The sequence below is a fragment of the Labrus bergylta genome, chromosome 12, assembly GCF_963930695.1.
Source record: "Labrus bergylta chromosome 12, fLabBer1.1, whole genome shotgun sequence".
NCBI lineage: Eukaryota > Metazoa > Chordata > Actinopteri > Labriformes > Labridae > Labrus > Labrus bergylta.
Genome location: NC_089206.1, coordinates 25,151,016 through 25,164,959, shown reverse-complemented (window position 1 = coordinate 25,164,959; position 13,944 = coordinate 25,151,016). Strand labels below are relative to the sequence as shown.

Here is a 13,944-nt window from a genome sequence, read left to right as displayed (position 1 = left end):
AATAGCAATTAAATATGGAAGCTATAAAAAAAGTACAATTTCACATTTCATTTACATTGGCTAAAGCCCAGTTAAGTACCAAACGCTTACCTATGTAATTATAGCCAGAAATAAATCGTCTCTCTTAAAGAAAGCAGCTGAAAAGTACAGGACCTCCGTCCTTAATCAGGGTGGAACTTAATACTTTATGATCAGCTTAATAAAAGACAGCATTACTGTGCACACTGTTCATTACAAACGCTCTTTAAAACACTGCACTAGTCTGCTCAACTTGGGAGTCCAGCGAAGGAAACCACAGTGAAGGAGTTTTTACAACTCTGAGGAGGATTACAACACAGGGAAACAGAAAACAGCTGGAGGAGTCTGAGGGAATGAGAGCTAAACACAACCTGTGATACTGAGCCCGGTCCCCGAGACACTCGTTACTGTCACCACTGTAATGGATTCAATGCATCTCTCTCTGGTAAAACACGTGTTAGTCTGTAGTCACAAAACCAAACTGATGTGGAAAAACACGTTTTTTTTTCTATTTAGCTCGAAATGAATGCATGAAAATATTCCAGCACACTGAAGATGCACATTTCCACGACCACACAGATTTGGTTAGCAGTAATTGAAAGGCACGGTACTAAGGTTCTTAAAATCTAAGATACTTCATCACTTTTTGATACCATTCTTTTTTTAATGATGCAATCTCTGTTATTTGTATGATCGATGAAAAGCAAAAGCTGCTTTGAGTGAAAAAAAGAGCACAGTCTGAATTGGCCAATACGTTGGCAGCGTTTCAATATCGAAAGATGCAAATGCAAGTTAGGCAATGTGCAAATTTTGCTTACTGAAAACAAGAAATAACCCAATACTATGTGTCTATAGGACTTCCTTTTTTTGCTGTGGTATCAAAACCAGTATTGATATGGTTTGATTTTTACTAGAATCATAACGAAACTAAAAATTCTGGTATTGTGACAAACCTTTCAGGTACATCTGACCATTCAAGCTACAAATCCTCGACCAGCTGGGACTTGCCTACATTTCCACAGAAAAGTTGTAAACAGCTACCTGAGACCGGAGGAAGTCGAACTGTGCACACAAACACTCACTCACGTGCAGACAGGGATCCCTGCAGACAGCCAGTGGAAACACACAGCCTTCCCTCTTTTCCTCTTCCAGTCCCAGTGTCTCCCCCCCCCCCTTCCCCCTGGTGTGTGACAGCAAAGACCCCACCTCCATCTACAACATCTGCTACAAACAAGAAGCTCATTTTTCTTATATATACTTTTTTTTTTTTACGTTTGGCAGAAAAGAAGCCAGAGGCTTCTGAAGTCAAAGAGAAGCTTTCTAACCATAAGTCCCTCCCCTTCCTCGCTGCCCGTCTGCCAGCCGTCGCAGAACAGTAGCGGGATTGAATGAGGGAGGGGTTGGACATATAGAAGAAATTCACACACAGGGCGAGATTTATGCATAAAAAATGTCAAAACAAATAGAAACAGAGGGAGGCATTTGTGCACACACACAAACATCTCTGGAAACTCTCTGGCTCATTCCCTTCTTTCTAAATATAGTCTTGATATTTAGACAATGTTGTTCATTGTGTGGGAGTGGTACATTACTGACTACAGGACTGACCACTGTGACCTCAGTCTCAGCTGCAGATGGTCAGTGAAGGCATCATAAGAGCCCTTGAGGCTCTCTGATTTTGTCATTAAGAGAACTCATAATGGAACTTTGTCTTCAGATCTTTACATCATTATACTCAGGGCAGACGCTCGGCTCTGCATCAGGTCCTTAAGTGTGATCATTTGATCCTTCTGACCTACTTTGTATAATTTCATTCATATTGCTTGAATATAATCGCCATGGGTACCGGCACTACCACAAAACCAAGCATGAAATCAAACACTTTCCACATTTCACTGGCATGGTAAGCTTAATGAAAAGAATCACAATCGATAAAGCAGGACCAGAAGTATCAACTTTTCAATGCAACTAGGTCGCCCTCCCTGTCAGAAGAATCTAGAAATGTATTGCAGATGTTCAATCGCAAGTCTTGAATTAAGGAAGGACTTAGAAACGATTTCACCAACTTTGGTAAAAACCAAAGCAACTTCCCTGACATTTTGGTCAGCATTGTACCACATTTAACTTAATCAAGACGTATTCAAAGGGAAGAAGTCCTCCTCTCCAAACTGTTTGGATGAAGATATTCTGTGTACCATCACATAAGATATAAAACTGTAACAAATGCTGACAGTAAAAAAAACAATCAATGAATGTTTGACGTACCCTACACTACTTATTGGTTAATCAATTATCAAAATAGTTGAAGATACATTTTCAGTTATCAGATAAACCAACCATGGTGTCAAAGTGTCTTCAGGGCAGGACACTGAACCCTGGATTTCTAGTGTTAAAGCACTTTCAGTTATCAAAAGACTAAAGTGCTATACAAGTCCAAGTCCATTTACCATTTACCATGTGCAAATGGTTTTGATGTAATCCAGGTTTCCCATTGACTTATTCTTGCATTAAGTGGCAAATTCTAGTCAAGGTCTTTAGAGGAATTCACTCACTTGAACCTCAGTTTCTAAGAATGTGACCCTGTGTCTCCTTAAGCTTTTCAAACCTTGTGTTCACGTACTCAAACAGCTGCGTCGTGAGTTTAAAGAGCTCAGGTCGTATGCATCCACAGGATGTGCAGGATGTAAACAACAGACGTGATGACACTCAGAAAAGGTTACTATCAATTGTGGCGGCCATCTTTACTTGATTTTAATGCAAGTCACAAACATGCTATTTCTCAGAGCTCCTGCATCAGACGACATGCAAAGACAGGTGAACACACCTCCTAAACAATTACAAAACCAGGAATCAAATAATAGGTTCATGGTTTCTGCAACAGACTCTTGCGAGAGTCAGTTTAAAGTAGTTTATTAGGCCATATTATTAAATTGGACTGACACAGGCGATCAGAATATTTATCCAGAGCAAAAGTAATCACATTTCTGCTTAACTGATCATCCTACTTCAGCCACCAAGCATCAGTATTCCCCCACAGGGTGCTGATGGACTAGTGGTGAGGTCCACCCCGTGTTAGGAGGCTATAACCCTGGAAGCCGGTAGGCCCAGTTCCAAATCGGACCTGTGGCTCCTTTCCAGCACGTCATTGCACTCTCTCTCTCCTGAATGTCCTACTCTATGCACTGTCATATCTAAATAAAGGCAAAAGCCCAAAATAAAAACTTAAAAAAGATTTCCCCACAACCAAATGTAACTGCAGAGTTTTTGTGTTTGTTTGTTTTTTACAATACTTAATATGCAGCATCATCTACAGATAAAAGGAACCACCATGGAACATTTTTAACTCACCCTCACAGTCCTATATGAGAGTAATCATTGGAAACCAACATTTCTCCTGCTAGACTAAATGCAACACGACACAAAAAGTCATTCAGCGGCGTGTTTGTGACTTCCTGTAAACTCAAATCACACCCTGCATTCAGAGCACCTCAAATGGGCCGGTGTCGGAGTTCCTGCATCATTTTTGTTGGCATGGAGGCTGGGCGTGTGTGTGTTAATAAATGTGTTCCAATTCATGTGTATGTGTGTGTGTGTGTGTGTGTGTGTGTGTGTGTGTGTGTGTGTGTGTACATGCATGTGTCCAAACTAGGGTGGGACAGGCAGTGGAGGGAACAGAGACTGCCTGTTCCCGAGGTGAGGTCAGAGTAGCGCCATGACACACTTCCGTTCACAAGACTCCTGCTACATAACACACACACACACACACACACACACACAAAAAAGAAAGTCATAATCCTCGAGAAGCAGCACCAAAACCCCCTGCTGCAGTTGTTGATATTTACCCACAAAATGCAGCATCTGTTTTGTCTCAAAACGGTTTCCATGTACTGTGAGGGGGCCTCTATAACTTGATGACATCATCCATGATGGTTAAGCGCATTAGAGAGGACCAGACAGATTTGATCAGACAGCAGCCTCAGACACATGACTCATGGAAGTTCAAGGTTCAAAGGAAACCTGTGGCTTATTTTGCTGAAGTTGTGAATCATTTGCATCCATTCTGTTTTTAATGCAGCAGGATTTTCCCGCTCCTCCTGCACATGTGAACTCAGTGTAAGTGCATCTGGCACCAGGGAATGTGAACTGGCCTCTGTTTCAGCCTCTTGGCTTGGCAGTGAACAGGGGATGTCCCAAATAAACACATGAACCATTTCTGGACCATCAAACTTCTCAGTTACACCCAACAATTACAAATATACAATACCTACAGTATACTGAGTACAGCGTGTACAGTGATGTATTGTGCTGTTGGTTACGGAGCATCTCCAGCAGAGCACCTCAGGGTTTAAACTTAGTTCTCTAAGGCAACAGTGTTTGTTGTTGGAGGGGGATGAGGAGGACCATTACGTATTTCAATTTCATGCCCAGTTTTTTCAAGGAAGTTGGACTTTTTTTTTTTTTTTTTTTTTAAACCACAAGCCCTCTCACCAATCTGATCAAAATGCAGTCAGTCTCTAGCTTATCTGCATAACCTATAGTTCACATAGGCACTGTTATCAGAAAAGGAAAGGTCTGAAAAAGGTTGGACAATGTTATCTTGTTATTAATCCCTGGCTTTTTCCCTCACGTTGCAAAGCAGGATGGGAAATCTGACAACATTAATTTGCCGTTGTATGAACCAGAAACAGTCATTAATCAGTGTTGCACACACACTCACCCATTGCACCACTGTGTGACCACCTTTGAGTGACAACGCACAGATATGACAGTTTTCCTTTGCAGAATCCTTTAACTATAAACTTGTTCTTTGAAATGACTAATAAACGCTATCACTTTGGTTTAATTTAAGTCTAATTTTCTTTAGCAGGGTACTAAAATGCACATTTAGACACAAACTTTAGGTCTCCAAAATACAAGTATAATAGCTAATTGTAAATTATAAATAGAAACAAGGTTAAGGAAAGTCCTACTCTTGTCAGTGTCATTTTAGGAGAGGTGAGAGAACCCTTTGGACATTTTTAAAAAGCAGCTGATGACCCATTCCGTATGGCTTGCTTGCCTTTATTTAATCTGATTACTTCGTTTCTGCTTTCATATTGTCTTATACTATCTCTCTTTGCCTTTTATTGTGAAGCCCTTTGTGACATCAGTTCTTGAAAGGTGCTTTGTAAGATAAACTTTACTAACTTCCTTTGGACTCTAGTTACAGTTAAAGCTGCGAAGACGCTGAATATATTACCATAACATGTATTAAAACATCTGTACACATTTAAAAAGTAGCAGGAAAAAACCCCAAGAGTTAATGTTTGACTGCTTTCACCTTATAATTGATTTTTCTATATCCATTTACTCTTGTATTTTAACTTAGGAGAAAAGCTTTACCTATTCTACATGTAGGAAAGTCAAACCTCTAACATGACTCTGCGACATTAACACAATCTGACCGGCGCTGACGCAGTAACAGAGGAGAAGGTGGGGGTCTGCTTAAAACATCATATGACCCCATTCAGAACATTTCATGTCAGTTTAATGAAGTGAGACGATTCGAGTGACTTCTCTGCAAGTTCCCCGTCTCCGTGTTTCTCATTACCAGCAAAAAAAAAAAATGTGAAATTGACATTGTGATTGGTCAATGAAAAGTGGAACATAGGCTACCATACAGAGTAGGTTATGTTGCTGCTTCACTTAAACCTAATGTTGAACAAACAGGCATGCTGTAGTCTTCTGGTCCAATGATGGTTTGTATAGAAAACAGTGAAATTCACAAAGTGTGTCACTGAACAGCAACAAATGCGCATGAACTCAGCATCATGTCAAACTCCTAATACAGTTAACTTGGAGACCTAATCAATTCAAACATCAACTCAACCTTCCCATAATAATATTATTTGTATCTTACCTTGCTCGTTTTCCCGCTTAACATATTCCCCAGTTTAAAAGCTGGCCCTCATTCTCAGAGAGGCCATCAATAACACGGCCTGAAACTGAGGTAACTTGTTTTCTTTACTGCGCTCTACCCTCCGCTCTGAGCATGAGGGGCGGGGCTACACGCAGCTAAAAGCATGTGTGGAGTACTATTACTGGAATATCACCCCCTGATTGGTCGCTTTCAGGAGGGGAGCGTAGGGATACTTGATCTGGATTGGCTGAATGAAACACGGTAATATTCCTGGAAAAAAAAGTTTTGGCATGACTGAGGTGATGACTCCAGAATGTGCTTTACCGTATTACCCCTAACACAAACTTTGATTATTCATGAAATACTATTCCTTTTAAATGAATCCAATAATCCAATAGTGATGAGAGAAGAATCAATGTAATAGCCTATATATCAAGACGTATCCCTATTATCACAACAATACTTTCTATTTATATTGCACTTTACAGTTGAAGCATGTCAAAGTGCTACAAATAAAATAGGAGCATAAAAAACGATTTAGAAAGCAAACAAATGTGAGCAGGCAGAGTTGAAAACATGGGCACAAGTTACGAAGTATCATATGGTAAGTTATTTGGGTGTGACTTTCCAAAAACAAATATTTCAACACACATGAGACAAACATGCAGCTTTTCAGCTCATACATGTTGAGGCGTTTAAATGATGGGCCCCATACACATGTGACGATTCAGGGCCCCCTCCTCCTACATGCCATCATCATAACATGAAACAGACGTGTTTATATCAACAACTACACGAACTCTGCATAGAAAGTATACACATCTTTTTTTTTGCCTTTCATATCTCCAACACCACATAGGCCTACTTCTTTCTAATCATCGCCAGTCCTGAATGTTTGATTTGATTTAAAATGATGTGATAATTCATCTTTGAAAGCATGCACCTTACAATAAATTAGTTTGCATTGCTAAACCAATGGCATATCATTCCACATATAAATAATACCCAAAGGTTAAAAGGTGAGAGACACACAGAGCTTCAGGAATAAGTTGAAATCTTGATTTCAACAGTTTATTGTGATCTTTCATTAAGCATTAGCCTATTTTGTTTCACATGCACAAAAATAAACGACTGAAATTGGGATTAATCACACCTAAAGAGGAGCTGTGTCTGTACTCCTCTTTGACTTTTGAGCATTTAATGTTGGAGTTGTATAATATCATTTAGTGGAACTTATTCAATGCATCTTTTCCAATAAAGTAGCCGTCACATTTATATTCTATGGTCAACTGAAATTATATCCAGATTCAGTCAGTTTAAGTTAGATTTAGTTATGCAGGGCCAAATCCAAACCAAAGTCCCTTAAAGAGCAGGTCTAGGCTGCACTATTTGTCATTTATCAACAGGATTAACTCAGAGCTGGTTATTATCTACAGACTATTTTGAAAAAGTAATTATTTTAACATTTAAAGTATGTAGATACATTTGCCATAAAATGTCACCTTTATCAAATTAACCAAATCCCACAGATTTCTAAATGTTTTATTGCACAAACGGTGGTATTTGCAGAAGTGCCTTCATTGACACTTATGTGTGCAGAAGTAACCTAACCATCGGCTCTGTGTGGTCGGTAGTTGGTCAGAACAACCCCAACAAACATACAGAGATGTGACTGCACCTGCAATAACACAAAGCTGAGTAGTGGGTTAGCAGCAGCCTCTAGTGGTGAGATAAGAGAAGTGCACCAGGTGAGTGAGGCTTTCATCGCAGCATACATATTCTGTTAGCCCAGGTAGTCCTGGAAAAAATAGATTTCTATAACTTGATTGTTCTTGAAAAGGTTGAGGTTATCCATGAATTATTACACAAAGAAACCAGGCGTACCAAACAAGGGAAAATATGCCTTGGATCAACAAGGGTTAATGACGATATGTAAATATACCATTGACTATTTTTTATTGTTTTCATGAACATAACTTTTATGCATATGATGGGTCACCTAAAGTTCATAAAACAGAGACTGTATAGCTTTTCATAAAACAGTGAATGTGCATAAAATGCTGTATTTATGCTGAAACAATCCATACAAATCTGTTTTTTTTATTTTGAGAGGCAAAAAGATGCCGCAGTCTGTGTTGAGTCACATAGTTAAATCATGCAAAACATTTTAAATGTCAAACATTGTGACATTAATCTCTTTCTTTCCCCTGCATCACATGCTCTTTGTTTTGATTATACTCTGCATATGCCCACATAAGATCATTCCTGTGTTAGCCCATAATACACCACAGACACAGACTCTATATACACAGATCATTATGTCTGTCTGCTGCCTCAATCTCTTAGTCACTTCCATATGTGTGAGACTGGTGAGCAGGTATACATTCAGCTGTACAGTAGATCCATAACAATCAGTGCAGAAATGTGACTGTGAGTCATATGTGTGCAGTCCTTTGCTCATGATCCAAGAATTTCCGGCTCATGATAAAAAAAATTTAAAAAAAGCAGGACTGATAGATTTGGGGGGTCTTGGGGAGTTAAGTTGTTCCTGGAATTTGGGCTGCCTTTCTTTTTGGATCTTGGCGGTCCGAGGGTTGGAAAAGGGGGGAATGTAGAGAAGGAGGAGAGCTGGTTTAAGAAGCTAAGAACATAGAAGAATAGTGCAAAAAGGTAAAAAAGAAAAAAAGAAAAAGAGGGGTGGGGAGGCACATGTGAGACTGACAAAATACCAAAGGACCATAAGAGACAGGAAGCTGGTGCTTGGGACTGGAATGAGGGGTCGAGTTTGGGAGTAAAGTGGGGGAGGGTCACGTTTGGAAGAAAGATGTAGATGAATAAATTTGGTTTGAGTAGCGAAAGATGGAATTGAATTGAGGACGTTTTGCAGACACAAATGATTCCGCTCTCTGCACTTGAATCTTTGCAGCTGAAGCCAGAAAATCAAGGTGCTTTACGTTCATAACTGCATGAAATACTGCAGGGATGCCAGGTGTGTTCGGGTCTAGTCCGTCTAGAACCAAGGATTTAGAGTCTCAAGGATGTGGATGGACTTGGATCATGCTTGGAGGTAAATGAGAAAGAGGTGGATAGAGAAGGAACCGGGCCAAGAGGAAATGAGGGAAGGAGGAGGAGGACGAGGGTAGAAAAAGGGGGGGCTGTGTAGCTTGACGAAGGATTGTGTAAGACAGCCCGACACCAGCGACTGATATGGTGCAGCTGTTGAAGAAAGCTGTGGGAAGAGAGGGCGAAACATGGATGACACAAACAAGCACATGTTCATTTATTGTGCCGATGAGAACGATCAAAATGGTTTCTGTCAGCCAGTGTTTCTCAATCTCAGAGACACGTTTCCAAAACCTGAACAACCTTTGAGCTCTGCATTTCTGAGCTTAAGAAAATAAAATATTTCAAGTTGAGGGAGGAAATGGTTTACGTGTTTCACTTTGCCCCTGATCAGCTTTCATCTGTGAGTCACAACAACAATCAAGAAGTCCTCACAGTTTTGGGTAATTTATCCTTTTCTAGCATCAGAAATCTGCTGCATGACCCCCTCCGAGTCTGGTGTTTCTATAGGAATTCTAACTTTTCTGTATTGCACTGTGTCTTTTGTTTTCTAATGTGGATGCTGGGAGGATGGGTCTATTTTTAACCCTAACCAGTCACTGTTCCTTCCTATGTTGGGTGTGTGTTTGTAGTGAATGCCTGTGGTTGAGGCTTCAGTATTTGTCATGACCAATCTAAACTTTGTTGCCCATGAGAAATTACAGGGATGCAAGATAAATACAAAATACATGCAAAGAACTCCAGGGTTTCATGTATTTCGAGACTCAAAAACATCCTTTTCATCCCCGGCGGTGACAAACAGCAGGGAGAAGGAATAAAAATGAACTTTCCAGAATACAAGCAGTGTAGTTTACCACCAGTGAGCTTGGCAGTCTTTGGAACCACAACACTTACTGAACAGTCAGGATGACCCAGAAGAACAGAAACAAAGCTGCATTACATAACAGAAAAGGAGCTCAACATATCAGCCCAGAACTTATTAAAACTAAGCCTATACAGACGTCCCTGTGGCTCTGTGCTTTGGAAGAACGATGCTTTCAGTTAGTTAACATCTTAACTTCAACATGCTCATTATGACAGATCAATCTGCAAGAAGACATCAACTCCATCTGAACACCTCCTCCATGCTCAAATCTAAAGTTACAGTCAGACAGGAAATAATGACCAAAGTCTTGGCCCAGATATGTAATCACTAAGCTGATTATTGACTAGCTACACTGGAGGTAATGTAATATTTGCTTTTTTTGCAACAAAAAAAAAGCAAAATATTTGCAAAATCATAAGCAGATCATAGAATGTAAAAAACATGGACGTGGTCTTGGTGACACCATCAATTGGTTTCTCAAGCGTAGATTTGAAGCCCATCGATGGTGGTCGCCATATTGAAAATTCTGTCTCAGGTTGGCACCAGAGAAAAAGAACCGCTGGATGATCAGACTGCTTCAACTTTTGCAAAAAATAGTCATATAACCCAACTTTAGTTGAATAAAAAAATTGAATTAATTCTGGTGATGAATGAAGACTTAAAGGGGTCATATAAGTCTGCGGAAACGTGGCTTCTCCTACGTCCTCCTGTTAGCTGTAGCATTAGCTGAATGTAACGCTCAGTTCTAGCCCCCCTCGAAAAAAAATTGTCAGTCCGACGTCACTGTCAGTGTGAGATCACTGATCTAAGCCCATTGGCTCGTTGTGGCAAGCCCAGCAGCTCATGTTGCACACCCATTAACTTCTGTAGCACGGCCATGATATGCTGTAGCCTGCGGTAGCACAGTAGTGCAAGGTGCAAATGTTTTTGCTCGGCCCTCGGAGCCAAAGTGGCTGCATTCCCAATATGGTAAAAGGGGTGTGACATTTCCGAGAACCGTGCTGAGCGACTGACCAATTACGGCAGAGCCGACAGGCCGACCACTCAGATCAGACCACACGTGGGGACTCTGAACGTGGGCACTTCAGAGCCTTAGAGAGAGAGTCAGAAGCGAGCCGGTGCATGGAGCGGCAGTACATGAAAACAGATACAACACTTTTTTCGAACTTTAGCTATTGTGAACATACTTTAGTCAGTACATAGATTAAATATATGAACCCCAAAAAGGGCAAAATATGACCTCTTTAAAGAATCACCAAAGGGACCTGACTGCACCAAATACATGTGAATCCACCCTTTGGTCGTTGAGATATTTCGATTAAAACGACAAAATGTGAACCTTATGGTTGTTTGGAAATCTCAACAGTCTTTATGATTTTTTCTCTCTACACCTCTGTCGTACTGAATTTAATGATAACCCATCCATAAGTCAAAAAAAAGAGTCTTGGCTATAGAGTGATGACTTACTGACTGACTGACTCTGACATTTCTACCTCTAGAGTGCAGCCTGGCTAAAAAGAACCTGCTGTTCTTTGGCGATGGAGACTTCGAGAGAATAGGTTTCATATGAAAACATATCTGCCAAGGGACTCCATTAATGAGTGTCAGACTTGAACTCTTGGCTGTGTATGTAGGCGGATTAAATACACATTTATCTTAGTGTCCGCCAAGATATGAAGATATTTAACTTTCAACGCCAATATTCACCGTGTGTGATCACAGCACACACACAGAGTTCAAACAATGACCTTATGAGAGGGTTTAACCACGGCTTCATAGCATGGCATTTCACTGGTCTTAAATTAATTATGCACCACTTTAAAGAGAACCATAGGATATCTTCTCTTCTTAAGAAAATGGTTTCAAAAATATTATTCATTGGTACTCAACCCTCGATCGAAAGCTATTCATGATTCATGCAGGTGTGTGATTAAGGTTTATTTAAGTGATTTTTGAAGTGAAAAGTATATCGAACCATAAAAAGCCAAGAACAATCCAATTAGTTGCTATATTTGAGTAATGAGAGTCACTAGGAAAATGTTTACTAAGGCAAGTGAAAGGTTGTGTCACATTCTGGTAGACTCCACATGTCTACATGTAGGCGGATATTTTGGAAAGGTCCGGCCTTTGGTACGCGAACTGCGTTTTAGGTCACTGAAAACTCACCTTTTGGAAAACTCCTTCAAGGGCAAAGATTTTCAGAAACTCTGTTTAAGGTGTTTCTGTGTAGTTTCTCCTCCGTTTGATGTCATCATGCGACGATGTCACTTTTGTTCACATGATGTCAGTGATTTAGTGCGATGGCAGACGTAACCACACTAGTGCAGGTGTTAACGCTGCTAACTGGACTTTTTATATACTTACACACACATCCAAAGTTACTCTCCCACAATGTGTTGACGAGCAGAGACGCCTGGATGGACACCTTTGTCAAATGAAATGGTCATTGCAGAGGAAGGGCAAGAACAGTTTTAGCATGTTAAGGCTCATTACAGCCGTAAAAAGTGCGTTCTGCGTTTTCATGTTGACAATGATGTTTTTGAGAACTTAGTGTTTGATTATTTTTTGAAACGGAGGAGGAAAATCTCAGTTAAAAAAAAACCTGCCTATGTGTGGACTTAATCTGACTTGTTTTTGCATCCAAAGGAGTCGCCCCCTGCTGGCCATTAGACAGAATGCGGGTTGCAGGTAGTCTATAGAATCAACCCCAGCCTGCAAACTGCTAAGAAGTGTATCTCCTCACTACTGTATCTAATACAACACTTTATACACTGTGTGATATTACTATAAAAATATTGAACTAATGTTTGTATGAAAAACTGTACGATATAAGAAGACAAAACCGATAAATAAAACATTCTGTTCTGTGCATAACAGCATTTCAATTATGTAATCACTGTGAGAGCAGAACACGTGGAAGATCCTTTTATGTTGCCAAATATTTCCAGTTAGTACTTGGCACGAGTCGGACATGGTATGTACTGTATGTGCATGGTGTTTGCCAAGTTATCTAAATATTGAGAGCCAGCTCAAATTCTGGGCAGGCTCTCCCTGATATTTACCTTTTTCACAGACATATGATTGTCTGGAGATCGATGAGAGAGACGAGCATGAAATGATACAAACAAGAAGTGAACAACAAGCTAATAAAAGAAGATCACAAATAGACCGATGAGACATCATGTCCTCTGTCGTGTAATCTCTGGGATCATAGCAGTTCCCACACCCCTGTAGCGGGGTCAGTCACTGCTGGATGACGTAGTCCAGAGGGCTCCACATTCCCACGCTGCTTAGCATGTGAAATGGAGCCATTGGGATTGTGGTGCAACAAAGTATGTACACACAAACTCACAAACACACTCACACGCTGAATCAAGTGAAATTAAAGGATGAGATGCATGCACATGAAAAAAAAAATAAGTCCAACATCTGGATAAAAAGGACACATTTTTCAGTCTGTGTGTAATCCAGAGTGATGTAAGCTGCTTCAAGGTTCTCTCTGTTCTCTTGAATAACACTTTAAGATCACTGCAGCCCGCCAGCCTGTTACCATTATGGTAATGCTCCAGTATAGTGCAGAGGGCATCACAACAGAGCCATTGTGTGTGCACAGATGTGACCTCAGCTCCTAGATGCCATCGTCATCCACACTGTCTTTCAAACCAAGGCCAAAGAAAAGACAAACACACCCACACACACTTCTTGTAAGAATTCAACAAACAATCACTTCTTGGACTTCAAAGTCCTGCGCGCAAAATGCAAAACATCCTGTTGTTTCAACCAAAAAACAAAACAGCTAAAAATACCCAGCCATGTTGGTGTGTCTGCTCATCAAGATGTGAAGTAAAATGTGGCAATGCTAAATACAGAATGACTTTAGATTTACAGCTGAACAATTACCATTAATATCACAAGCATTTATTCTTGGAGATTTGCAGGATTGCTTTCAAATAATTACACATTTCTGCTAAAAAAAACAGAAAGTATGTTAGAAATCAATGTCAAACCAAAATAAATAAATCCAGCTACAGCCGAAAACCTGTCAAGTTACGTCAGTATGCAGCCATGGATTATGTTCTGTCTCTGAATCTGTGCGGAT

General features: G+C 40.2%; 1 protein-coding gene across 5 annotated transcripts in view; it reads right to left on the bottom strand.

Moving 5' to 3' along the window:
• Nucleotides 1–13,944, bottom strand: part of tns2a (tensin 2a) — a 57,336-nt gene that overhangs the window by 41,887 nt on the left and 1,505 nt on the right. Inside the window, exon 1 of one of the 5 annotated variants that reach the window (XM_020635327.3) lies at nucleotides 5,918–6,043. The exons of the other annotated variants lie outside the window; for them this stretch is intronic. Within the exon in view, the coding sequence (XP_020490983.1) occupies nucleotides 5,918–5,941 (24 nt within the window). The 5' untranslated portion in view covers nucleotides 5,942–6,043. Of the gene's footprint in view, nucleotides 1–5,917; nucleotides 6,044–13,944 lie in introns of those variants that run through there. 5 annotated transcript variants of the gene reach the window in all.